This window comes from Leiobunum rupestre, chromosome 6 (assembly GCF_980474605.1).
Source record: "Leiobunum rupestre chromosome 6, qqLeiRupe1.1.hap1, whole genome shotgun sequence".
NCBI lineage: Eukaryota > Metazoa > Arthropoda > Arachnida > Opiliones > Sclerosomatidae > Leiobunum > Leiobunum rupestre.
In genome coordinates this window covers 5648104-5674154 of record NC_143389.1, presented here as the reverse complement: position 1 = coordinate 5674154, position 26051 = coordinate 5648104, and the positions used below count along the sequence as shown (strand labels likewise).

General features: G+C 38.1%; 1 protein-coding gene across 2 annotated transcripts in view; it reads right to left on the bottom strand.

Moving 5' to 3' along the window:
• LOC149939179 (ATP-binding cassette sub-family C member 1-like) overlaps window positions 1–26051 on the bottom strand; it is a 93039-nt gene that overhangs the window by 27854 nt on the left and 39134 nt on the right. For both annotated transcript variants that reach the window (XM_090179776.1, XM_090179777.1), the window contains exons 9-15: window positions 24311–24485; window positions 12246–12500; window positions 5431–5634; window positions 4174–4320; window positions 4010–4112; window positions 3754–3941; window positions 2209–2385 (exon numbers count right to left, since the gene is read on the bottom strand). In XM_090179776.1, coding sequence (XP_090035902.1) covers window positions 2209–2385; window positions 3754–3941; window positions 4010–4112; window positions 4174–4320; window positions 5431–5634; window positions 12246–12500; window positions 24311–24485 — 1249 coding nt within the window. The remainder of the gene's footprint in view (window positions 1–2208; window positions 2386–3753; window positions 3942–4009; window positions 4113–4173; window positions 4321–5430; window positions 5635–12245; window positions 12501–24310; window positions 24486–26051) is intronic.

The window sequence follows — 26051 nt, the reverse complement described above, 5'->3', positions numbered from 1 at the left end:
GAAAGAACATTCAAATAATATTTTCTTGAAATTAATTGGTTTTCTAGGAAGGAACTAAGTTAGGCAATTTAGAGCTTACCAATAAGAAATTGTTAAGTCCAGTATGCAATTTTTTATAGGTTATTCAAAAACCGTTTCGGTTTTACAATTTTTGCGTTTAATTAATAAATCAAAAGTGGTTTAAATGTACCCACGAAACGGTAATTTTTACAGCGTAGTATGTATTTATATTTTAGTAACCGTGTTGTCAGTGGGTTTTGTACCTACCGGTGGGAGAACATGATTTATTTTGAGCGTTTAAATCCGGGAAAATTGAATCGTTATACACTTAGGAGAGGTTGCGGCGTTTGGAAGTGATTTAATAACAAAATAGGTTAGTGATATAATTACGTACTTCAAGAAAGCAATAATTTCAGTATCCATCATCAACCAGCCTAGAAAACATTCCGAAGTAATCCTATAACTTCCTGGAAATTAGTCCCTGGTTGATGATCAAGCACCACGTAATAATTATTTTTAGTTTTCCATAATAATTATATTAATATGAAGTTTAATCAAGACGCTTATTTTCCATAACAAATAATTTAAGATTTATATTTTTGGAACTTACGCGTAACAGTTGCGTAGTCTAAAATCTGCCTAGGAGGGGTTCATTCTATGTAAAGGTTCGGAGGGGTCGATAAGGGGGTGGACATTAAGTAAAGTCAAAGGTACGCCCAAAGGGGACGCGGAAGCCCCCTTGTCTACGCCACTAGAGCTTAACGGAAATGATAAGGCACAAAATGAAGAACAATTGCTGTTACTAACAAATTTTGTTGAAAGTGCTAAGAGAAACATTTTGATAAGTTAAATTCATTAATTGAGCGTCAAAGTTAGTTTATAAACAATGTACGCTGCTTTGGAATCGAGGTTTAAAAGTTTGTTCTATTTTTTCGCTGTCTTATAAGATATTAAACTGAACTTGTTTTTGAAATAATTAATTAAAGTTAAGAAATAAACAACACTGTTTACTATATTTTTTTTAAATAAACATTTTTAAGATTCGAACATTACTTGGATAGTTTTCTGACCAAATACCTATTCCTTACTTTTTTTGTAAGACAAATCTTAGTGAAAAATTAGCTTTTCTGACCGAACCAACGTTATAAATATGTTTTTTAAAGTATGCTCTACAAATTTTTAAATAAATGTTAAACAATCACTTATAAAAAAATTAGGATCGTTAATTTTTTTCTGAAATTACAGAACAACGCCTTCCCGACGTAAAAGTAAATCCTGAAAAATTCAGATTTCTATAGCAAATGGTGTTAGAGAAAAATTTCCGGATCACGCAATTTGGAACACCCCGTATTTTAAAGGATAGATGAAAGAGGAGCATTGTTTTCATTGAGTACAATCGCGTAAACTTGGTCGTTTGCACAAGTACACGCCGAAAAAGCCACAACTGCAGTATCTCTGCTCGTGTTATAACTTCGCACCGTGTCGGTTTCGTCTAACCACTGCATATCGTCGTAATCCATTCTGTGGTTTTGATAATGCCCAGTTAAAATCCAACGTCCGTCGACCAAAATAATAACATTAGTCGTGCCTCTAGTACGTCGGTATAGTTCCACTCAATTTATTTTGTAATTTAGTTGGTTAGATTTTATGGGGATTCGTTTGTTTTTGAATTAGTCTTAGCGGTGTAGTTTTAGATAGACAATTAAGCTGTATCACTACATGTTGCACGTTAATTGCTTTTTGGCAAAGAAATTAAAATAAAACTATTTGTTTCAGTAGTTAATACTTCGGGGACTGATATCTTAAAAATTAATAGGCTTATAACAAAAAAGTCTTCTGCACTCGAAAATCTAAATATGATATAGCATCATGAATGTATTATTGTGTTGATCATTCTTATTTAAACCATAGGTTTTTAAGGCTGGGAAGCTGGGATTAAAATGTGAAACAATCAATGTGATTCCGGAGGATATAAAGGGAAACCTCTCACCTGTCCCCCTCTGGGTTCGCTACTTATTTCGAAAATGTGTGCTAGCCTTGAGTCGACCCCCGGGTTCATAGAACTAGCGACAGCACTGACCATGGACGTATTTTTACACTGTCACAGATTGCCGCTTAAAGAAAGAAAATTAAGCTACTTTGGCCCTTCCCTCTTTGTGTAAGAGAAATGAAACCATCGTGTAAATTCGTTCGTGAAATGTCGCTTACTTTCTCGCCAATTTCTGTGTCATCAAAGGCTGGTAAGATGTCAATGTCCTCGTCCAAAGCGCACGCTTCTATGATCCTTTCGTACTTGGCTCTGTCCATTGCTTGATAGAAGATGACGTTGTTCTTGAGAGTCGTGTTTTGAATCCAAGCTTGTTGAGGAACGTAAGCCACCGAGCCCTAGTTCAAATAAATACATATTTAACATTAATATATATTAACATTTATAGCTACAGCATAGTTTTCGTAATTTAACATAATTTCTTACTTTAAAGAAAACGATTCAGAAAAAAACGATATATTTTACAAGCTTCGAAAATAAGAGTAATCAACCGAGGTCCTTTATTGTATGACCATAATTGTTCTACGTAAAACCGATTTTCCAAAGGTTTTTTTAAACCTTAGGGGCTCGTCATTAATCCCATAAATGGTTTAATCTGGTACCGTGATGGGTTCATTTTCAATTCCTTAAACGGTTCTCTCGAGTCCATAAAAGAACCATCTATCCAGAGATTGAAAAGCCGTGGTAATTGGAAGGTAAAAACAAACCTTATTTTGTCCATCTTAATTATATTAATTTTCTTTCCAATAGTAATACGAAATAAATCTGAATGTTAAAAGCAATAATTTTCTTAGAAATATAATCCAATCATTGATAGAAAAACTCCGCTTATAAACGTTATTCAATTTTGCATCATAATAATTATAATATTTAGGCACCACCTTAGGCTGAAGTCCGCTTCCATGCCTTAATTAAAATCGATTATAATGAATTAAAGTTAAATAGCTTTAGAGCCTTATGTAATTTATTATTGATTTATTCTCTACATCAAATGACCATCGGTTATCCCTTCCTTCCACCCAAGCACGAATACTTCCACCGCCTTCTGTGGCTCAATAAAGAAAGGAATGTACCCCAAAAAGTAGTGGGACTTTAACCAAAATTCCATAGAGACATTTTTAAATTCGCAGCTCCCCGACCCGCTTCCACGTTACCCTAATAATGAACAGAAGCGCCACTTCTCGTGTTTATAGAGTCAAGACCATGTCGATCGAACAAAGGTCAATTCAAAAGTCACTCTCGTATTCCCCCGCTTGTTCCTAATGTACAGTAACAATAATTACGGATCAAAATACGACTTAATAACCACGGATCATTATAGAAAAAGAGTTTGCATTCTGATTTCAAACCACTCCGGATGCCTTTCCTTCTTATTTCACCCCATCGCAGTGGCGTAGCCAGAAAATCGACAAAGTTGGGGGGGGGGTCGAAGTATGTGAATATTAAGAGGAGGTCGAGAAGAGGGTGGAAAATTAGTTCAGTCAAAGGTATGGGCCCGGAAACCCCCCTTGTCTACACCAATGCCCCGTAGCTCTGATTTGATAAACACCACGAATTTAACCGAGCCTCGATACATTCTTGTCATCGAATAAGGGTCAAAGGCAAGTTTAGCCCTAAAGGTTGTAACACCTTCAATAAAATTTCCATATAAGCCTAATTTGATGGATCCAATAAAGAATTTTAATATTGCGTATTTATAAATCAACCTGAACTATAACTTCTCCGTCTAATTTGTCCATTTCACCCAGAATGGCCGACACCAACGAAGACTTTCCGGACGCAACTTTGCCGACGACTGCCACCAGCGCTCCTTTGGGGATTTCCAAGTTAATATTTCTCAAGACGGGCTCGAGGTTTTTATCCCACGAAAAGACACCTTTCACAACTTCAACAACTAGAAACATAAAATTATGGGGTATTTGGTTATTAATTTATTTATTTTAATTATACGAGCACACGTACCCTTTTTTATGTCATCTCCATTGTGTATCCTCTCTTTTTGAACGTATGGCGTCAGCACTTCACCGCCGAGAACTTTATTGATTCGACCCAAAGAAACATATACCTTCGATAGTATTTCAGAGTTATTTTTGTAAAATGATTTTCTGTTCAAATGAAATATTCACCATTATTACAGCATTTATGACTTCTGGAATTGCGGATATAGGATAACTGATGATAGTGAAGAGACGCAAGGAAACAAACACGGTTGTTGGAGTAAACAGCTCCGATTCTTCCGAGTAAGCAAATGCCGCGAAACATAGGAACGAAACCTGTTTGTAAAATGTTAAGAAACCATAGTAAAAAAAAGAAACTATATTAATCGCTTGAGAAATAGAAAGCGCGAAAAGTATTTATTAAATGAAAAATAACAAACATTAGCCGATAATATTAAATTTAGACCTAAGTATATACTGTTGATATAAAATGTCGCCTTACATGGAACCTTATTCTGCTATTGGCTGGCGTGGGATGGAGGGCTAGCCACTATCCTCCTACGCATCGTAACTCAGCCACATTATTTCAAAAAAAGCATTAAAATGTGTTTCGTGATAATTACTTGTCGAATTGTGGTTCCTTAGCCTAGCTAAGTGGTTTTTATTATTATTGAATACATGACCTTCAGTAATGTTTAGGAGACTCATAAAATGTAATTGCTGGTTTAAAACACCTTGGTCAACTATGGCCATTAGGGTCGGTTTATCTAAGCTTTAATATTCTCAATTATTAGTATTTCTGTACAATACGTAAAGGACCGTTCTAAGGTTACTTTATGAAATTTTTTAACAGATATATTAAATTTATTTTAAATATCGTGCGAACCTCGTTGCCTTAACAATGACTATTCACAAAATAGTACAACTTCCCAAAAACCACCGTATTAGATAAATCGCGTTGTCGTTAAGAACAACAATAAATAAATATGTAATGTTAAAAAGCAATAATTGTCTAAAATAGCCAAATTTTAATACATTTTTCGTTTATGTATAGCCATCAAGTCCTCAGAGGAAATATGGATCAATTATCTATTTAACGCCGATTTAATGAATTGGTAAATCAATCATTTAGAGAAGGAGCTTCAACGAACCTCTAATTTAAAAACTTATGTCTGCCAAATTATTTTTGTTTACAGTCACCCGTTTTAAATGCAGCTTGAAACGCTCTGCACAAAGTCCAAATAGGTGATCTTTACCAAATTTTATTTTACTTGTACAATTTTCAAGGAAATAACATACCCACAGAAATTAAAAAAAATATTTAATAAAAATCCGCACTCTTTTAGAAAATCGACTTTTCGAACCATAGATTAGGTAATATGTTATTTAATATTAAGTAGAGAGCGATTAATATATAAATATGAAACCAGATTAAAAATTGTTTACCAAAGCTGGTGTGATAAAAAAGGTGGATATAAAGATTGCTTGAAGAAAGTTTATTTTCTTTAAATATATTATTTCTTGATCCCTCAGTGATTGAACCTGTTGCTGAAATGATTTTTCCCAGGCGTACAGTTTCAAGATTCGAATCCCACTCAAGACTTCGTTCATTAATTGAATACGTTTATCTGCACAAGCCATTATCTTTTGCTAAAAAGATGAATTAAAAATAATATGATTATACAAATAAAAAATTTCTATATTGAAAATCGATATTAAAAAACGTTTTTTTAAAGGTTCGACGAATAGGCATTCCAAAGAAAACCGACTAGCGAACAAAACAAATGTTAATACACTTACCTAGCCTAAAACGTCTAGGCTAGAAGGCCTAGAGACCGAAGTAACGCGTAAAGGTGGGCTGCATACATGGGCAAAACTCCAGAGGGGGCCTCCGGAGTTCTGAAGGGAATACGAAAAACCTCCGATATTGGCTGGAGTTTGGAGGGGAAAATTAATTGCAATAGTTATGAGAATTGAGGGTGGATGAATTATTCGGAGGGCATTAAAACGTGGGTCGCACTCCAGAAAAACGTTATGCAATATGTCATTAGTCCCTCAATCTTCCGAAGCAAAGGTGAACCCTCCATATGCAGATCCTCAGCCCTCTGGAGTACCTGTGTACCCTCCGTAGGCAGACCCTCAGCCCTCCGGAGCACCAGTTTAACCCCCCGTAGGTAGACCCTCAGCCCTCCGGAGTACCAGTGTACCCTCCGTTGGCAGACCCTCAGCCCTCCGGAGCATCAGTGTAAACCCTCGTAGGCAGACCCGCAGCCCTCCGGAGAAAAGGTGTGCCCTCCTTAATCGGACCCTCAGCCCCTCAGCCCTCCGGTGCATAGATGTGCCGTCCGTAATAAGATCCTAAACCTCCGAAGCTAGAACCTCAACCCCCCTTTAAAGGGTATATATTTATACAGAATACAGTGGCGAAGCGAGGCACCCGCCGGAGGACTCTGTGGGCCTCATTGAAATTAACGTTATGCCCTCCGACGTTCCTTCCGGAGTTTTGTCCACGTATGGGCACCCGTAGACCTCCACAACTGGGGTGAGCCTTGAAGTTCAGGGGGAGCTATTCATTTCAATTTATACAATATAATTTTAAAATAATACTTTTCAAGGCTAATACCCTAGGCACCACCACAGGCCCTAGTCAGCTTGCGACTTTTAATGCCTTATTTACCGGTGGCCGGGTTACAATGCGTAGGAAGGTGGTTGCATTAAGCCCTTCATGCCACGCAAGCTAGCCGACAGCTCCCTACACTAACTATTACCGTTATCCTCGGCAAGTTTTGATGGAAAGGGGAAACTGAAGATCTCGGGGAAACCCCTTTAACCAGTGGGGAGAGAACTGGCAATCTCTACGCAGAAGGAGTGGATTTTCAAAAAGTGCCACAAGCTGGGATCAAACCCAGATCCTCTTTCTTTAAGGAAAGAGTGCTTAACGCTCCGCCACCCCACCTATTATACAGGAGGCAACGCTTAGTGAGGTCCCTAGTGGGGGGGGGGGGGTAAATGCTGTCACTTCGCCCTTGCCAGAATATGTATACAATTAGTATTTTTCTTCATGAGCTTACTTCTTACAAAGAGAATACCCGAGGTGATAATCACCGATTTGGTTGAGACTAGCTGGGTATGTAGACCTTATTGTAACATGAAATTTCACCAATGTTCCCATTGAAAATAACATGAGAATCTGTTCATTTCTAAGGGTCCAAATTTTGATCAAATTGACCAAAATTCATCAAAATAACAAAAAATTAATTTCATTTGTCAATTTAGATCTAATTTTTTTGGTTTTGAATTTTTCATTTTTAAATTTTCACAGGGAGGACCCTAAGAAGTGCTCAAATTCCCATGTTATTTTTAATGGGAAAATTTACCTACTGTGTTGTCAAAAACATTTTCGGTTGCCATGGCAAAACTAATGCCCATTGCAATTTTCCCTTGAGGAAATTTCATGTTACCATAAGGTCTACATACCCACCTAGCCGTCCATTCCGAAGGCGTTGAAAGGGGTAGGAATTATTGGCAAAAGATAGTACAAGTTTAGTCAGAGTAAATTCATTGCGGATAACCTAACACGTTAGAAAAAAGGCGATTTGGGCGGATGTGTTTATTTTTCAGGTTGTCTGTTTTGTTTCAGAAACGACACTCGTCTATATTTATTGAGCATAAGCATTATTGAACATACAATCTTAAAAGCGCTTGCAACCTTGTTCGCACTATAAAAAAGTATCGACCCATTTGTGTAGTTCATACATATAAAGCGACAAACGACAATGACACTGTCACCGCTTTTGTGTAACCTTGACGAAGAATCTCTTTCAGGAGCCTAAAGCTAAGACCCATTGAAAATCAATACGTTACTAAAGGTGAAAAAGATGCTTAATTTGGCCAAATAATGAAAAATATTGATGACTTGGATATTTCAATCAAATTTATCGCTATCGACGTAGCCTGGCAGTCACACACGTTGGCTAACCTACGGAGGGAACGTCGAAGGGCTGGAAAGCATAACGCTAATTTCAATGAGGCCTACAAAGCCCTCCAGAGGTTTGCCCGAAGCGGAGGTCTCTACTATGCCTTTTGCAGAGGCGTAGTGAGGGAGGGGGGCAGGGGGGCACCCACCCAGGGCGCTGTTGGCCAGGGGGCACACAAGGGGCGCCCACAGTATTAAATCGTATATTGGATTATATACTAAAGTTATTGTTAGGGCAGGTGGGGGGCGCTAATTTTGGAGTTTTGGCCTGGGCACCAAATAACCTCACTACGCTACTGGCCTTTTGCACTCAGAATCTGGAACACAAGTACCACCCTATATCTTTTGCCCCTCCGTAGGCAGTGGCGTACCTAGGCTTGGGCGGTCCACCCCGGGCGGCATTTTCTAGGGGGCGGAATTATTCATTCAAGAAAAAAATGGCGTGTTTTTAGTAATGGTTAACGTCAGGGCCGGTTTGAACTTTTGTGGGGCTGTTGCAAAGTGCATTTGCAGGGCTCGAGTTCCCTTCTTTTAGCAGTTTTACCCAACTTAAACAACGTATTTATTTCGTTCAGTAATTAAGAGATAATGAAATGGTAAAATAAATTACTTTCAGTCTATTCCGCTTCCAAAATTAAGTATAATTCGGATTTAATTTCAATTTATTTTCAAAAATAAAAACTTCCGTGAAATCATCCGGAAAAATTCGGACCTAACCATAGAAATCAGAAGGTAGCTAGAACGATTTTTGCAATGGTATACCACGAGCCAATTTGAAACTGGCGGATTAGTTAGTAGCGCCGTCTTTTAACAATATTGTTTATTCAGCTATAGACAGAAAAACCTTAAAAATCTTCGATTCCGCTGGGGCCCCTAAAGTTCTTGAGCAGCGCGGGGCCGGTGCGACTACACCCTTTGCACCTGCTTCACGCATACGTGGGAAAACCTCCGGGGGGGACGTCGGACGACTGGGGGGCATAACGTTAATTTCAATGAGGCCCGGAAAGCCCTCCGGAGGTTGTCCCATGTATGGCCTCCCGCTGGCTACGGTTGAGGTTAAGTCTTTTCTCGTAGTGAGACTGTTGCTACTAGCTTCTTGTTCCTTTGGACAGAATGAATACGTATGCTTAGTATTTTTGATCTTTCGCTGTAACACAGGACTCATAAAAATTTTGGAAATTGGGAGGGGCGGAAAATTCTTGATCCGTCCCGGGCGACAAAGGGTCTAGGTATGCCACTGTCCGTAAGAAAATTGTTCCCTTCGTTGATCATCCTTCAGCGCATTGGTACCAAAAAAATTACCTCCTTCAAAAGTCCGAAACCAAAAGCCCCCTATATCGATTGCCCTTCGCCCTTGTAATACAATTTCATTACTGTCCTCTGTGCTTTCGCTCTTCGGAGTAACAGCGTCAAACGATGGAAAAGAAATGTTGCTTCAGAGAGCGGAGAAACAATGAGAGGAGGGAATACATTTGATTAGGATTATGGAGGGGTAAAAAGCTAGGCTCCGCTCCGGAGGGAGGAGGGTGAATTTGCCGGAGTTGAAATTTTAACTTCGGAAGAAGTAGGGGCGACTGCCAGAGCTGAGATTATCACTCCGGAGGGAGAAGGGGCAACCTCCGGAGTAGATACTATCACTCCGGAGGAAGGTGGGGCAACTGCCCGAGTTGAAATAAGCACTCCGGAGGGAGGAAGGTGCAACTTCCGGAGTAGATACTATTACTCCGGAGGAAGGTGGGGCAACTGCCAGAGTTGAAATTAGCACTCCGGAGGGAGGAGGGCGCAACTGCCAGAGTAGAGATTAGCACTCCGGAGGGAGGAGGGCGCAACTGCCAGAGTTGAGATTAGCACTCCGGAGGGAGGAGCGTGCAACTGCCAGAGATGAGATTAGCACTCCGGAGGGAGGAGGGCGCAACTGCCAGAGTTGAGATTAGCTCTCCGGAGGGAGGAGGGTGCAACTGCCAGAGCTGAGATTAGCACTCCGGAGGGAGGAGGGTGCAACTGCCAGAGTTGAGATTAGCTCTCCGGAGGGAGGAGGGTGCAACTGCCAGAGTTGAGATTAGCTCTCCGGAGGGAGGAGCGTGCAACTGCCAGAGATGAGATTAGCACTCCGGAGGGAGGAGGGCGCAACTGCCAGAGTTGAGATTAGCACTCCGGAGGGAGGAGCGTGCAACTGCCAGAGTTGAGATTAGCTCTCCGGAGGGAGGAGCGTGCAACTGCCAGAGTTGAGATTAGCTCTCCGGGGGGGGAGGGTGCAACTGCCAAAGTTGAGATTAGCTCTCCGGAGGGAGGAGGGTGCAACTGCCAGAGCTGAGATTATCACTCCGGAGGGAGGAGGGCGCAACTGCCAGAGCTGAGATTATCACTCCGGAGGGAGGAGGGTGCAACTGCCAAAGTTGAGATTAGCTCTCCGGAGGGAGGAGGGTGCAACTGCCAGAGTTGAGATTAGCTCTCCGGAGGTAGGAGCGTGCAACTTCCAGAGTTGAGATTAGCTCTCCGGAGGGAGGAGCGTGCAACTGCCAGAGTTGAGATTAGCTCTTCGGAGGGAGGAGGGTGCAACTGCCAGAGTTGAGATTAGCTCTCCGGAGGGAGGAGGGTGCAACTGACAGAGTTGAGATTAGCTCTCCGGGGGGAGGAGGGTGCAACTGCCAGAGTTGAGATTAGCTCTCCGGAGGGAGGAGGGTGCAACTGCCAGAGTTGAGATTAGCTCTCCGGAGGGAGGAGGGTGCAACTGCCAGAGTTGAGATTAGCTCTCCGGAGGGAGGAGGGTGCAACTGCCAGAGTTGAGATTAGCTCTCCGGAGGGAGGAGGGTGCAACTGCCAGAGTTGAGATTAGCTCTCCGGAGGGAGGAGGGTGCAACTGCCAGAGTTGAGATTAGCTCTCCGGAGGGAGGAGCGTGCAACTGCCAGAGTTGAGATTAGCTCTCTGTGGGGAGGAGGGTGCAACTGCCAGAGTTGAGATTAGCTCTCCGGAGGGAGGAGGGTGCAACTGCCAGAGTTGAGATTAGCTCTCCGGAGGGAGGAGGGTGCAACTGCCAGAGTTGAGATTAGCTCTCCGGAGGGAGGAGGGTGCAACTGCCAGAGTTGAGATTAGCTCTCCGGAGGGAGGAGGGTGCAACTGCCAGAGTTGATATTAGCTCTCCGGAGGGAGGAGGGTGCAACTGCCAGAGTTGAGATTAGCTCTCCGGAGGGAGGAGGGTGCAACTGCCAGAGTTGAGATTAGCTCTCCGGAGGGAGGAGGGTGCAACTGCCAGAGTTGAGATTAGCACTCCGAAGGGAGGAGGGTGCAACTGCCAGAGTTGAGATTAGCTCTCCGGAGGGAGGAGGGTGCAACTGCCAGAGTTGAGATTAGCACTCCGAAGGGAGGAGGGTGCAACTGCCAGAGTTGAGATTAGCACTCCGGATGGAGGAGGGTGCAACTGCCAGAGTTGAAATTAGCTCTCCGGAGGGAGGAGGGTGCAACTGCCAGAGTTGAAATTAGCTCTCCGGAGGGAGGAGGGTGCAACTGCCAGATTTGAGATTAGCTCTCCGGAGGGAGGAGGGTGCAACTGCCAGAGTTGAGATTAGCTCTCCGGAGGGAGGAGGGTGCAACTGCCAGAGTTGAGATTAGCTCAACGGAGGGAGGAGGGTGCAACTGCCAGAGTTGAGATTAGCTCTCCGGTGGGAGGAGGGTGCAACTGCCAGAGTTGAGATTAGCTCTCCGGAGGGAGGAGGGTGCAACTGCCAGAGTTGAGATTAGCACTCCGGAGGGAGGAGGGGCCACTGCCGGAGTGAAAATCTTTGCTAAAGTGGGCTGAGGGGTGGAGGGTGAAGGTCACCTATTTTTCCCACGTATGGTGGGCTGGCGAAGTGGTTAGCACCTTTTCTTCGCAGCAAGAGTAACCGGGTACGACCCTAGCTCGTGGCACTGAGTGAAGACTCAGTGCTTCTTCTTCTGCGTATAGAGTTAAGAAGAACACTCTTCGCTAGTTAAACGGATTTTTCCGCGTGTTTTTCGGTTTCCGCTTCTTTAAAAACTTGGTGAGACTAACGGTATATCCACCACTCTCTTACGCAGTTTAACCCTGCCACCTGATTTAATGGCCTTAAAATTCGCTAGATGATTTCTTGGTGCCTTGGGTTTTTATTATTCTCAAAATTTATCTAAGTTTTATTTACAAGTTCGTGATCTGTTTTATATCTTTATAATTAATGCCGTGCTAATTTTCAGATATCACTTATGAGGTTATTGTTGATTTTTCAATTTATAGAAATGTTATTTTTTTCTAATAATCTTTGACCCTACCTGCAGTTGCTTCTTGAATTTGGCGATCAGCAAATTAAAAGGCAGCGTAAGCGTCACGAAAGCGAGTGCCACTAAAGCCGACACTCCGAGTAGATTCCACAAAAGCACAGTTGCGATTATGATGATTAAAGGTGCCGTCACAAAGTAATAAGAGTAAAAAACAAAAAACCGGAAACTTTGCGAGTCGACTGCCATACAATTCAGAAGTTCTCCGGTGTTAATATTCCTTCTCCCAGTGCTTGAGAGCTTCAAAGCCTGCAAAGAATCGTTTCGATTAAATATACTTTAATTTCGTTTTATTAAGGAACACACTCCTAACGCATTCACATGTTTTTATATGATGTTTCTGAAACTAACTCGTGGCTTGCAAATACCGGTTATCCAATTTGCACGCTTACACCTACACTTGTATCCGAAATGCAAGAACAGTATAGTCAATTGGGCTTTGGAAATAGAAAAGATTCGCCACAAGAAAAACTCAATGGAATTGTGTATTACAAAATAATTTAAGTGTGACAATGTAATCGTTTTTCATATGAATGTTACGCGCGAAGTAAAATTTCGAGGGGGGGGGGAGGGTATGAAGCTCAAAAGTAGAAATAGTGTCGTCTGGGGGGAGCTCCGAGAACTAAGGAAGCACTGGTAAATGCTAGCAGGTTTGAACATTATTTCCCACTCGACGGATACGCTGCCGCCATCTATTTACGTTTTAATACACGAAAGTGCAAACCAGAAAGAGTACGCATCGTCCACCGTAGCCTTCTTTCTCGATTGTAGCAGTCAATAAATCTTCAGCAATGGAAAGTATAGGATTTTCTTAATTACGCGAAAACTGTCATAGTTAGGTATCTTATGTTAATTACGATGGTACGTTTCGAAAAATTGTTCTTATATTCTGCTGAATATTTATTCGCTAATATTAAAACGCTTTTGTTAAAGTATCAGTAATTACGTCGTAGGTTATATTATTTAACAATTTAATAAGATAATTTCTTTATCATGTAGCCTTATGCTTTATCACACATGCTTAAACATTTGTTACTTAAAGATTTGGTCAACTGAACGGCTTTTGTATTTTTTACACCACTCTCATATATACAGAGTGTTACGGAAAAGTATGACGCAAAATTAAGGCCGTGTTCTATGGGTCTTAATGGGTCGAAACTATTTTATGAACATGAGTCCTAAAATTTCGTTTCATGGTTTTAGGCCCACAAAATCCAGGCATCAAAGCAGAGATAAAGCCAGTAATGTGAGGTTCGGTATTCTGCTTTAATCGTTATTGTTTCCATTAATTATTCATTTGTGTTTTAACGGTGAAGCAATAAACAGAATAGCAAATGGCAAAAGTTCATTATTGAATCGAGTCTCAACGACACTGTTAAACATGGTCAGAATTTTTGGAAATACGCAACTTGTACTAGGTCAATGCGAATTCAAAGTATTTTCCGAAGTGGATGCTGGGATAGTGCTTTTTATTTTGGAAAGCGCACAAAAGAGAGATACGAGAGTTAAAGAAACTGATGAATACACAAAATGGTACTGATTCAGTTAATTTTGCGTAAAGCCGGACCCTTAATCCTAGACGGAAGAAAAATTACACTAACAATACTACACCGAACGTTGTCGCTTAAGCTGTACTCAATGAGACCTAATACTAGTTGTGTAGCCCTTATCTAACTTTATCGTTATTGCAATTTCGTTTTTTGATTTTTTTGGAATTCAGCGAGGCCATTTTGACTTCGTTCTTTACTATTATATATAGGGTGCTTTTTATACAACAAAATAAAGAGCTCTATCAAAAATTCATTGTTTTGAATCCAAATTTAAGTAATTAAGGTGCATTTTACTGATTCCGAGTACCTTATGTACGAGTGGGCTTAGAGAAGTAGTGTAGAAGCCCTAAGATTGTACCGAGTAGAGTTCCCTCAAAGACCGTTACCAGATCTACGCACATTGGCCGCTGTTGACAGAGTCTTGAGAGAATATGGACAAATTCAACCATGACAAACTCAAGAGATAATGCAAAACGTACCAGAAGACCTTGAGTATAAGGTACTTACACCAATTTGATTCAACTACTTTTTGTTTAAAAAATGTTATTCGATATGATTCGTTTAAGATTTTAGTTAAGTAAGTTGATTTATTAAATTGAATTTAAATCCTAATTATTTCAGGGTCTTTCCATTGTGGGAAACGATCCTGGAACAAGAACACGGCGAGCTGGGAAACGATTGGGTGTAAATCACGGTTTGTTTTGGTGAATTCGGCATGGTCATTAATTTCACTCGTATCACCTTCAAAAGTTTCAAGATCTGAATGACGCAGACTTTTTTAGGCGATTTGACTTTTCTAAGTGGTTTGTTTAAATACTATGCATTCACCAGTCGAGAATTCTGTTAACATCTGAAGAAATTAATTTTTCCTTTGATGGCATACTCAACTTGCATTACACTCACCTGTTGAGTTAAGATAATCCCCACGGGCAGGCCCGGACTGGCCATAGGGCAGATCGGGCAAATGCCCGATGGGCCGGTGTGGTCAAAGGGCCGTGAGGCCATCTAGCCAGCATGACAATGTAGTGTTTTTGTGGGAAGTAGGGGCCAACGTTTCTAAAATGCCCGGGCCGGTTTTAGGTCCCAGTCCGGACCTGCCCACGGGACTAGTGTTAGATATCAACTAGTGTCATTTAGCCTTAAGGTCGGGTGTGGTATTGTTGGTGACTGATTTGGTGTTATTTTTTTCCTTCCGCCTAAGTTGATTGGTCAGGCACATTTAAAATTTCTTCAAAAAAATTTACTCGAGCTACTCGGAGACTAGTCGTTAGAAACGAGAAGGTGTTATTTTAGACTAATTTTACAAGTCTTAAGTTCGGCATGTTGACGACAACGCATACTTGATGGCTCTGAAACTATCCGCAACACAGTTGGAATAGTTAAATGTAGAGTTGGAAAAACGTTTTTACAACGAGCTCGTCCCTGTTTAAGTGCCGAAGGTTGCCATTTTGAACAATTTTTGAAATGATTTAAATTAAACAGACATTTTCGATTTTAACTTAATTCTAAGTAATTAACATGTATGTCGATTCTTTGAAAACTTCATTTAAGTGCTATTAAAACCATTGAGGGACTTATGACCCTTATGGTCATTATCGTTTCACTATTAAAATAACGAATAATCACTTAATGGAAGCAATTGTATGGATCCACAATAACCATTTCACGTATTCAACACTAACAAGTACCATTCCGTGTCTTCAACAGTAAAAATACCAGAAGCTGTTAAAGATTACTATAAAAGCCTTTTTATGTAAATGTTAAAAAAACCATCCACGTTACTATTTTATTCAAGGTTATGTCAGATAAGAATCTGCCTTTTTTATTGTTAAGTATCCAGTATATACTCGCCTGGAGCTCATTTAACTGTGTCACTTAGCTCCAGTTCCCTAAGCAGTTCATTCAAAGTCGTCATAGCATGTTTCGTTATTAGTTCATTTAACATGTTGCTTTAATAAATAAATTACTTTCTTATTTTATTTATTGCTTCAAGTCATTTCATCACTCTGCTGGTTATTGACATTCAAAACCTAAATAGAAGCACTATCTTGGCATACATCGGGTAAAATACATTTAATTGTCATACACCTCTTATAAGTTGCTTTAAAAAAAGTCTTACTATGTTTAGCAGTTCCGATTAAACTCGATTCTTTGAAATTATGGAACTTGGCATTTATAAAATCATTGGAGGATTTAGCACACTTCTGCTAGTTCACAAATTAACTTTTGTCATTTACTATTGGAAACAATTGGTTTCAAGGCAGAGCAACGAACTTCACATTACTGTTTCGTTGTTTTGGGACCCGGTTTTTGTGGTCCCAAAACTCTGAAAACAAGCATTTCCGGACCCATGTTCTTCGGTCATTTTGGACCAAAAGAACCAGCCCTCAAATGAAGGTTTTACTTATCGGTAACACCTGTATAGGTTCAAAATCTCTAAGTCCGGGGTAAAGTAAGCCACTATTTTCCTCGCAATTAGTTTCGATAACAGCGTTACGATGGACGTGTGTTTTATTTGCGAGAAACATTTAGAAAATAAAACACCAACGAACGTTACAAAAAGGAAACACAGTTTTTTAAAAGCTGGTTTATCACGTCAAAATTCCAAATAGGAGAAAACACAACATCGTGATAGCATAACATATGATAACACTACTGTTGGCTTAAATACGTCAACCAAAACGTTAATGCGAAAGAGGATTCGGAAGATGATGCAGATAATCCAACAACCAGCAACACTAAGACATCGTCAATGAACTTAAAACAAAAGAAGGAAACAATATAGTGCAGATGAAATATTCGATAACGCATTACAAAAGTGCACAGATCGCAATGAAAAATGGGGATTTTATGTCCACCGAAGAATATGTTTAAAGTCAGATCTGGTTACGGCGGAAGCAAGAAACCGTTTGACTTGTAGCAGGGATTTTCGAAGTACTACCACTTCAAAGGATCGTCACAGGCAGGCTAAGATAGGAACGGAAGAAGCATTCCAAATAATCTGCTCTAATAAAGTAAATAGTAAATTTCCTGTAAGTTTTCCATTTGAAAGTTAACAAGTCCATTAAAATCATATTTGGAAAAAAACTTTGGCGTATGGTAAATAATTTGGAAATAAGATTGAATATCGGGAGCAAAATTGTAATAACATCAGGGAGAGAAAAAATAACATTATTTGCTTCAAAGGCACAATGGAAAACATAACAATTAACATATGTTATGGCAGAGTTTCATATGAACACTTGTCAAATTTGGATCTAATAGCGGATATTTATATTCTGTTTTAGGAACGGAAGAACATAAAGTACCACAAGAGGCACAACCATATGTCATTCACGCATCAAAACTCTTGAACCGGTCGAAGCTCGTAGCCAAGCCTGTCAAAATATTATTTTTTTTTTCGCGAAGGAAAAAGTATAATTGCAATACCGCGTAAAAAATCAGTCAACAGATGTGCAGTTTGATATGGTATTAGCCTGGCTGTGATAAAAAACAAAAAATAAAAATAAACCCGTGTCAACATAGGAAACTTTCTTCGCTGCTGCAATATCGACGGGACTCTAGAACTCTGTCAAAGTTTCATATGAACACTTGTCAAATTTGGATCTAATAGCGGATATTTATATTCTGTTTTAGGTGAGTTATATCTCATTTCCTTTCAATAATAAAACTCTGCCAGAAGTAGAAGTTGAGTTAGAAGTGTACTGAAAATTAGGCTAAAATAATAATTCATAAGTAGACACGTTAAACAAAAAAAACTATCATGACCGAAATGAACGGCAAGGAAAATCGGATATTACTTGAATTACAAAAAATGAATGAAAAAATGAATGAAAAAATGGACAAGCAAAATCTAAAGATGATAAATATAAGTTTGTTAATGTTATCCAAATCTCAATTGGTAATTTTAACTACAAGTACGACTTTCAAGAACAAAAGATAGTAGAATTGTAATTATTTTTTTTTCTTTCTCTCTTTTTTTCAAACTTAATTCACCTTAAAATTTGATAGTAATGTTAAAAATTTTATATCATAATATTAAAAGTGCTTCGGCAAATTTAAATTATTTGTTTGTAACGCGGTGTTAGAATATCATAATATTGGCATTTATTTATTAACATAAACTTGGTTTAAAGGTCAATACCACACTTTCTTAAATAACTATAATTTTGTCGGGATTGGTAGAGGGGTGAGAATGTTGGAAGGGGTGGGTTTTTACATTAAAAAAGGTATTAATTTTCAAATTATTAACATGTTCACGAATATTTTAAACGGAATTGAATCATTTGGTATTAAAGTTGAGGATTACTATATGGGCGCGATATATAGGACAGGGGAATATAAAAAGAATTTATAAAGAAATTTGAAGGAGTGATCAAAGAACTAGGTTCACTTAGTGATAATAAATTAATTGTCGGGGATTTTAACATAGCTATACACAATAATATAGATAATGCAGCCAAGAACGCCATTTTAGATTTAACAACCAGTTATGGACTAACGCAACATGTTCATGATACAACGCGCGCTGCCTCAGGGACCTTAATAGATCACTGCTACGCGAATTTTGACATTTAAGTTGAGGTAATTAAAAACTGGGATATAACGGACCATAACCCGCTAGTACTGGATATCACGCCAATTAGTCTAACTCCGGAATTTCATATGTCAAGAGTCTATTCGAAAGAGACATTAAGAAAATTTGAGCAAGATATAAGTACCTCTAGCTGGGAGGAAATATATGATTCAGACCACGTAGAATCTAGCTTTAACCTATTTATTAAAAAAAATATTACGTCCCATGAAAAGTGCTGTCCAATGCGTTACAGGAAAACTGTTCACGGTAAGAAAAATTTCAATACGTCGCACTGGATAAACGATGATATAAAGCACAATATCAAAATTAAAAACCAACTTAAAAAAGATCAATTAGAATCCCCAGTGAGGAAAACATCAGGAATTATCAAAACCATAGGAACCATTGCAATAATATTATAAGGAACGAAAAAAATAAATTTCTAAGAACCCTGCTAGAGGCACAACCAAACCTAAAACAAACATGGAATGTGATTAATAACTTTTTGGGGAAAACAAAAAAACCCTCCTCCTCAGCCCCGATACCAATCTCGTCTGAAGATTTAAACTCTTTTTTTACATCTATACCTAAAAAGCAAGCAAGTGGAAAATATCTCGAGTATGTTACTAGAATCACGAACTCAATGGTTTTATTAGCAACAAACGATATTGAAGTTTCAAGAGTAATAAAAAGTTTAAAAATAGACGCAACCCCAGGGGCAGACGGGATTTCACCTAGATTAATAAAGAATATTTTAAATATATTGTTAAACCTCTTACTCACATAATACATCTATCGTTTAAAATGGGAATTTATCCCAGGGAATTAAAAAAAGGACTGATCACACCTATCTATAAACAGGGTGATCCCAACTACCCCAATAATTATAGAACGATTTTGCTATTATCAGTATTTGCGAAAATATTTGATCAAATCTATTTTTTAAGACTGAGCAGCTTCTGTGAAAAATACAAAATTATATCTCCAAATCAATTCGGCATTAAAAAAAATTGTAGTGTTGAAAATGCAGTATAGAGTATATAAAAAAATAATAGATGGCCTTGACAAAAGTCACTATGTAATCGGTATTTTTTTAGATCTGAAAAAAAGCCTTTGATTATGTAAATCAATCTAGATTATTATTTAAACTGTATAGACTTGGGATTAGAGGAGTAGCATATGACTGGATAAGGTCCTATTTAAATGATAGAGTTTGTCAAACTAAAGTTAATAACACCTTCTCTGGTGAAAATAACAGTGGTCGTGGGGTCCCCCGGGATCAACCATGTCGCCTCTCCTCTTCAATCTTTACATAAACGATATAACAAACGTCTTGGATGGTGATTATAAAACATTGTACGCGGATGATAATGCAATTGTTGACTCCGAAGAATATGTTTAAAGACATATCTGGTTACGGCGGAAGCAAGAAACCGTTTGACTTGTCGCAGGGTTTTTATAAGTACTACCACTTCAAAGGATCGCCACAGACCAGCTTAAATAGGAACGGAAGAAGCATTCCAAATAATCTGCTCTAATTAAGTAAATAGTAAAGTTCGCTGTAAGTTTTCCATTTCGAAGTTAACAAGTCCGTTAATATCATTTTTAAAAAAAGAACATTATTTTCTTCAAATGCACAATGGAAAACATAATAACTAAAATATGTTATGAGAAAACAGAAGCCGACGCGACGTCAAGGAAAGAAAAATTCGAATTGTGAGAATCAGATGGAAGATTCCTTAAGAAGATTTTCGATTACAGGGTTTCGAAAGTAATTGCTATCCGAAAAATTAAGGAATAATATGTGGAGGGGTCGATGATTTTCCAGAAACGCTTATTGCGTTTTTCGGTAAAATTACCTGTGAATTTGACAATATACAAACCAAAAAAATCTTAAGAATTAGCAAACGCTCTTTTAAGTTTCATTCGGTCCAGGTCATACGTTTCACCAGTTCTTTGTGCATTTGCCATCCACTTACACCGGAAATATGACTCGAAACACCTATAGGATGTACTATCCAAGCTTGGTTTAAGCCCAGGTAGCACGAGCACGTGTATATTAGGATGATATTTAGTTGTTTCAACTTGTAAAGTTGTATTTTAAACACTTTTTCAATTAAGTGTTCCACTACACTTGTTTTCTTTGTATAAATATATAATATAATATGTATCATTAGATTGGTGTACCATTAGTATATATTTTACTAATTTGGAATGGTGTTCAGCTACACGTTGGCCTCATGTATATTTTGGTGAATAAATCACTAAATTGGTAAACAGGTAGATATTTCATGTATAAATATTAGATAAATTACTAGGTGAGAATGGTGGTCTGCTTTAAATGTGAATGATTGACAGGTAATGGACCTCATTATTTTTCACATGATTGTGCTCGTCACAACTCGTTGAACACGCAGCGCGCGCGTGGGGGGAGAAACGCCCCCCTCCCGATACGCATCTACGCATGAGGGGGGAACGTGAGTGCGCCCCTAACTACTGGCTTATATCTACAGGAAGGGTTTTGAAAAAAAGTCAAAATGAACAATCGAAAACTATCGTAACTTTTGACTATTGCCGTATCCAGGAATGTGTTACAAGTTCAAGTGCAAAGGGCCCATAAGCCAAGGGGTAACATAAATAGGCCTTCAAAACAAACAACAAGTATTTGTTATTTTGTTGCGATCAGATCTGGGGCTCAGATCTTGCTGTCAAAACTAATCGTTAAATCGTTATGGTACATCATGAAAATGTTTGTAACAATGATAAAAATTTAAGATTTGCAGAATGTAGTGTGACATCTAGCATTTTTCATTAACAAATAAATGTGGTCGTGCATTCATCACAAATCTTCACGGGACGTCGGTAGTTTTTATATAATCCTTATTGTATTTCAATTTACGATAAATAGTTTTAGCGAAATAGGTAATAAACTAGTTTTATCAAAAGCGGCACCAGGAGAATAAGAGGCGTAGTCTCTTTTTTATATTTTTAAAATTGATCAAAGTGTTTATGGGTTTTGCTTGGTAGCTAAAGCCGTAAACAAAAACAAAAAGAAATCGTATCGGTACTGCCTTTAGCACCCCAGCTACCACCATTTTTCCATATTTATACGCTACAGTTGCCAGATAACGGTGTACATTGTACCGCAGTATTTCAAATGGCAATGGGCCAACTGCGCAGTTCCCATTTGCGCAATTCCATTACCACATATTCAATTTCGCGGTTTTCCATTTGCGCAGTATCCCATTTCCGCAGCTTTCCATTAACGCGTTTTTCATATGGGCAGTTTTCCACTTGCACAGATAGTTTTCATTTGCGCGGTGTACCATTTGCGCAGATATTTTCCATTTGCACGGTTTCTCAATGGCGCGGTTTTCCATTTGCGCAGGTTTTCAATTCCGCGGCTCCTCACGACATCAATATTCTATATTAAGCCTTTTTAACTTGAACGAGGTTTTTTTCTGCCAGATTACTTTTAACATAACTTTGTTTACCATCCACCTGCGCTGCTGGTGTATTTTTAACTGCCGGTCGCGCTATAAATACCAATAATTTTAAGTTTTTCTTAGTTGAAATATCTTCAGTCATAAAGCGAACCGTAGCTCCTCAGAATTTGGGCTAAGATAATCATGTAATATCTGAATCTCTACGAAAACGTTTTCTTTGATTGTTAAAGAACACAGGCTTAGGCAACACAATTTTTTTACTAGTTTTAGCTTACTTTGGCGTAGGTTCAGCTTATAAAGAATTTTTCGTTTTAAAATTTAACAATCTTAGAGATTGCCTGCCACAAAATATTGCTTAGTGCCAGCCACAAAAATGACCTTTTCCAAAATATTGCAATTTAATTTTAGTCCCTGCCACTAGAAATACTTCTTTTAATGGCATTGCGTGTTTCTTAGCGGTCAAACAGGTTATTTAAGTGGTAAAAGTGCTTGTTTAGGTTAGGTTAGAATAATTTTGGTTAGGTTAATATCGGGTTGGACAATTCTTGATGCGTAAGACTTGGTACTGTTCTCTAGGTGGCATTATAGACGGCCCATCGCTTATTTTGGAATGGGGTTGGGGTGGCGCCGCACGCCCCCCGTGCAGCGAGTGTGCCATCAGGCGCCAATACTTAGAATACGTCAACTCGAAGCTAAAGACATAGTACAGGTTAGAGTCGAGGCTATAGTTCTAGAACAAGTCAGTAAACAGTTATTACACTACGATCTTAACCTAAAGCCTGAGAAGCTACGAGTCGCTGTTTGATGGCGATATATTTTCAAGCAACTGATTCAACAAATGATATTTCAACTAAGCAAAACATGGGAAATCGGCGCAAACGAGAAACTGCGCAAACGGAAAACCACGAAAACGGGAAAACCGCGGAAACGGGATAAACTGCGCAAATGGCAATTCCGCAAAGAGGGAAACGTGCAAATGGAAAAGTGCGTAAACAGAAACTGCGCAGGTGGGAAGTACGCAAATGAAAACTGCGCAATTGAACCCAATCCATCTTGATACCAATTTGTTAAATTAAAAACACAATCGGAATAACTAGGATTTTTATAAATATTTTTTTCTTAAACCAAATCGTTTACTTCAAGTATATCAGCTTCTAAAGCTGTATGCCAATTCCATATAATTTATTACCATGGACTATTAAGGAGCTTCGTTTAAGGTTCATTCAAGAAATTATTTAGTTATTGTTAAAGATAATAACTATTTTGAGAAAATTCGCGGGCGTCATGGTCTACTTGGCTACGGAAATAGTGCAGAAAAGTTGAACCGCCATTGTCTCGTTCTCTAATCACGTCGCAAGACATCAGTTACCACGAGATACCGGGTTGATTTGGTTTTTAAAGGGAAGGAGCTTTCCTGTTCGAGCATAAGGGGGCGGAGTCGGGATCAACGCTAGAAATCGTCTCAATTCAACAAACAGTTATTATCCGTTACAATTAATAAATACATTATTTTTTCACCAGTGGTCAATAGAGTAATTTAGGAAATCTCCTTTTGGACAACTCGAGGATGCTATTAATTATTTTGAACTGTTTCTAATCTAAATATATCGACGTTAAAAATATACAAATATATACCAAGCAAAAGACATTCTGCTGGTCATTTATACTTTTGAATAATTTTTTTGTCAAGTCTAAATAGTACTGTCGCTCTAAGAATTTTTCTTGGTTTATCAGCTAGGCTAATCAGATAGGCTAATACCCAAGGCACCACCATAGGCCTAAGTCATCAAGCGACTTTTGAAGCCATTAATTCAGGTGGCCGGGTTACAATGCGTAGGAGGGTGGTGGCAAGCCCTGTCTCGAGTGAGAAGTTTTAATAAGATACATCTTAAAAACAAATATTAAAGGTCAAGTACAAGGTAAGAACTCTTCACCAATTTTACAATATTATCTTTTAAATATAACATTGGTAAAAAATGTGAATTATGATGAATTAATAAATTGTATGTGAAATTATGTCGTATTTTTCATTATGTTCCCCTCGGCCAGCGAATTCAGTACAAAAACCAAGCTTTACACAGGACCAATTTAAATAATTATTACAACCTCATATTAAGTGATATCGCTTTTGCTACATTCGACTTAAGTGTTACATACATCATTGTGTGTTGAGATCTTATTTAGAACGAAGGAAGAAAATATTTTATTATATTTAAATACAGTTGTAACTTTGCATAATCCTAATGAAGTTATTTTCAAGGACAGAAAAGAAACTATTAATCGACCTAAACGATTTCAGATTTTTATGTAAAACTTCAATAAAGACCAATTACAATAGAAAAATGTTTTGAAATATTTAAAAAAATCGGCTGCAAATTAGAAAACTTGACTACTACAACTGCATCGCGCTTTCCGAATTGCCTAAGTCACAATATTTGGAACTCAAAGTTAAACTTAAATTGAAATTCCAGTAAATGTTAAACCTACTTTTTTGTAGATGGCAGTCGTAATGGATGAACGCAGACGAGACGACAAGTCAACACAAAGTTTAATACGAAATTCGGTCAATATAAGCCTCATGACCTCCGAAAGAAAAAGGAGAATTGCGTAGAACACACCTTTCCAGATTGGTTCCTCGCTCGACGCGTACTCCATTAAATATCTATTTAGAAAAAATAAATATGTTGCGAATAAGAATTAGTTAAATCCGAAATTTTAGCCAAGATCTTTAAAGGAGCGCTTATTTGTTCGCGCAACATAAAAAAATCTAGCTCTTTAGCGACATGAGTCAAGTCTTTGAAAACTGCCTAAAAATGTTTATAATCTAAACTCTCAAATGTTTTCTTGCGTTCACTTTGTACGATCAATTTCTGATGGATTTAACATTAAATAAGGCATATTTTATTAAAGCATACAAATCTTATTATAACCTTTTTCTTAAAATATTTTAAACTGACTTAAAAACAGGATTAGAAAAAAAAATCATTTAATCGTAATTCTAATCAAAAATCGAATTAGTTAGTGTAGTTAGAAGATTCGTGTACCTTAACGCTAAGGTTAAGGTTGGAAAAAGATTGAAATTTGCAAACTTTTACCAGCTATGCATTAGCTACATTTTTTTAAAACAATACTAAACATGCATTTAAATTTCATACTGTGGCCTCTAGATATTTGCTTAGTTATCTTCTTCTTTAAAATTCGATTTATTTATAAAACAATGGTTAATAATGTAACTAAAGTGTCAACAAAAATTAATGGGCATTTGTTTTAATTTTCTACTAATCATTCTTAATAATAATTGTTTTAGTTAGTTTACATTAAGTAAAGTGATAAAAATGTCTATTTTGAACTAAAAAATGACATTGTAATTTCAGACTCTGCTTTAGAGTTTGCCATTGAAATCTTTTCTCAACCGCCTTTTGTTAAAAAAATCTAAAACATAAAATATTTTCTTCACTTTCAAACAAACACAAAAAATATTTGGAATCTAGAATAAAAAGTTATATAGAAAATATCTGGATCGATCAAATTGTGACTACCTGTAACAAATATAATGGAAAATTTTAGAATATAAATCGCAAGACACTACTACGTAGGAAAACAACAATAACACTGACTGAAGCAAAAAAAGGGAAATTTTTAAAAGAAGCCACTAACTAATTGGGGCTTTAAATCGAGTGACAGGTTATTGTCCTTTGCCCTTCTTTTTACTTGGACAATGAAAAAACAAACCCCTTTAGAACTTGTTAGTGAGCCATCTATTCTTCAAAATTTCACTCCTTAAAAATAAATTTCAACCAGTATAAAAAATAAGGAAAAAGAAAAACTAATTTCTTCCGTCATAATGATGAAAGCCTAGGATGAGTAATTGCTTTGCGAGGGAACCCTCTTTGGCAACATTTAGTTAGTAGTTACGACACGTATTCCTCGACTCTCTAGAAGAAGGAACCACATATGGACTGCATTGTAAAGGATTATATATAATTAGTGAATAAGTAGATTAGTCCATTATGAAAAGGGATAATAAAGCTAAACCCTAAACAAATTTAAAGAAATTTAAAAACTTACTAGTAGCTCGTACCGATAGGTCTTCCGATCAAAAAAACGTGGAACTCGGACCAAATAGATCTTCGAGTGAAAAACTAAATTAAATTAAATTAAAAAGCCAGAAATTCCAACGGTAGACCGGTTTCTTCATTGTAAAGGATTATATATAATTAGTGAATAA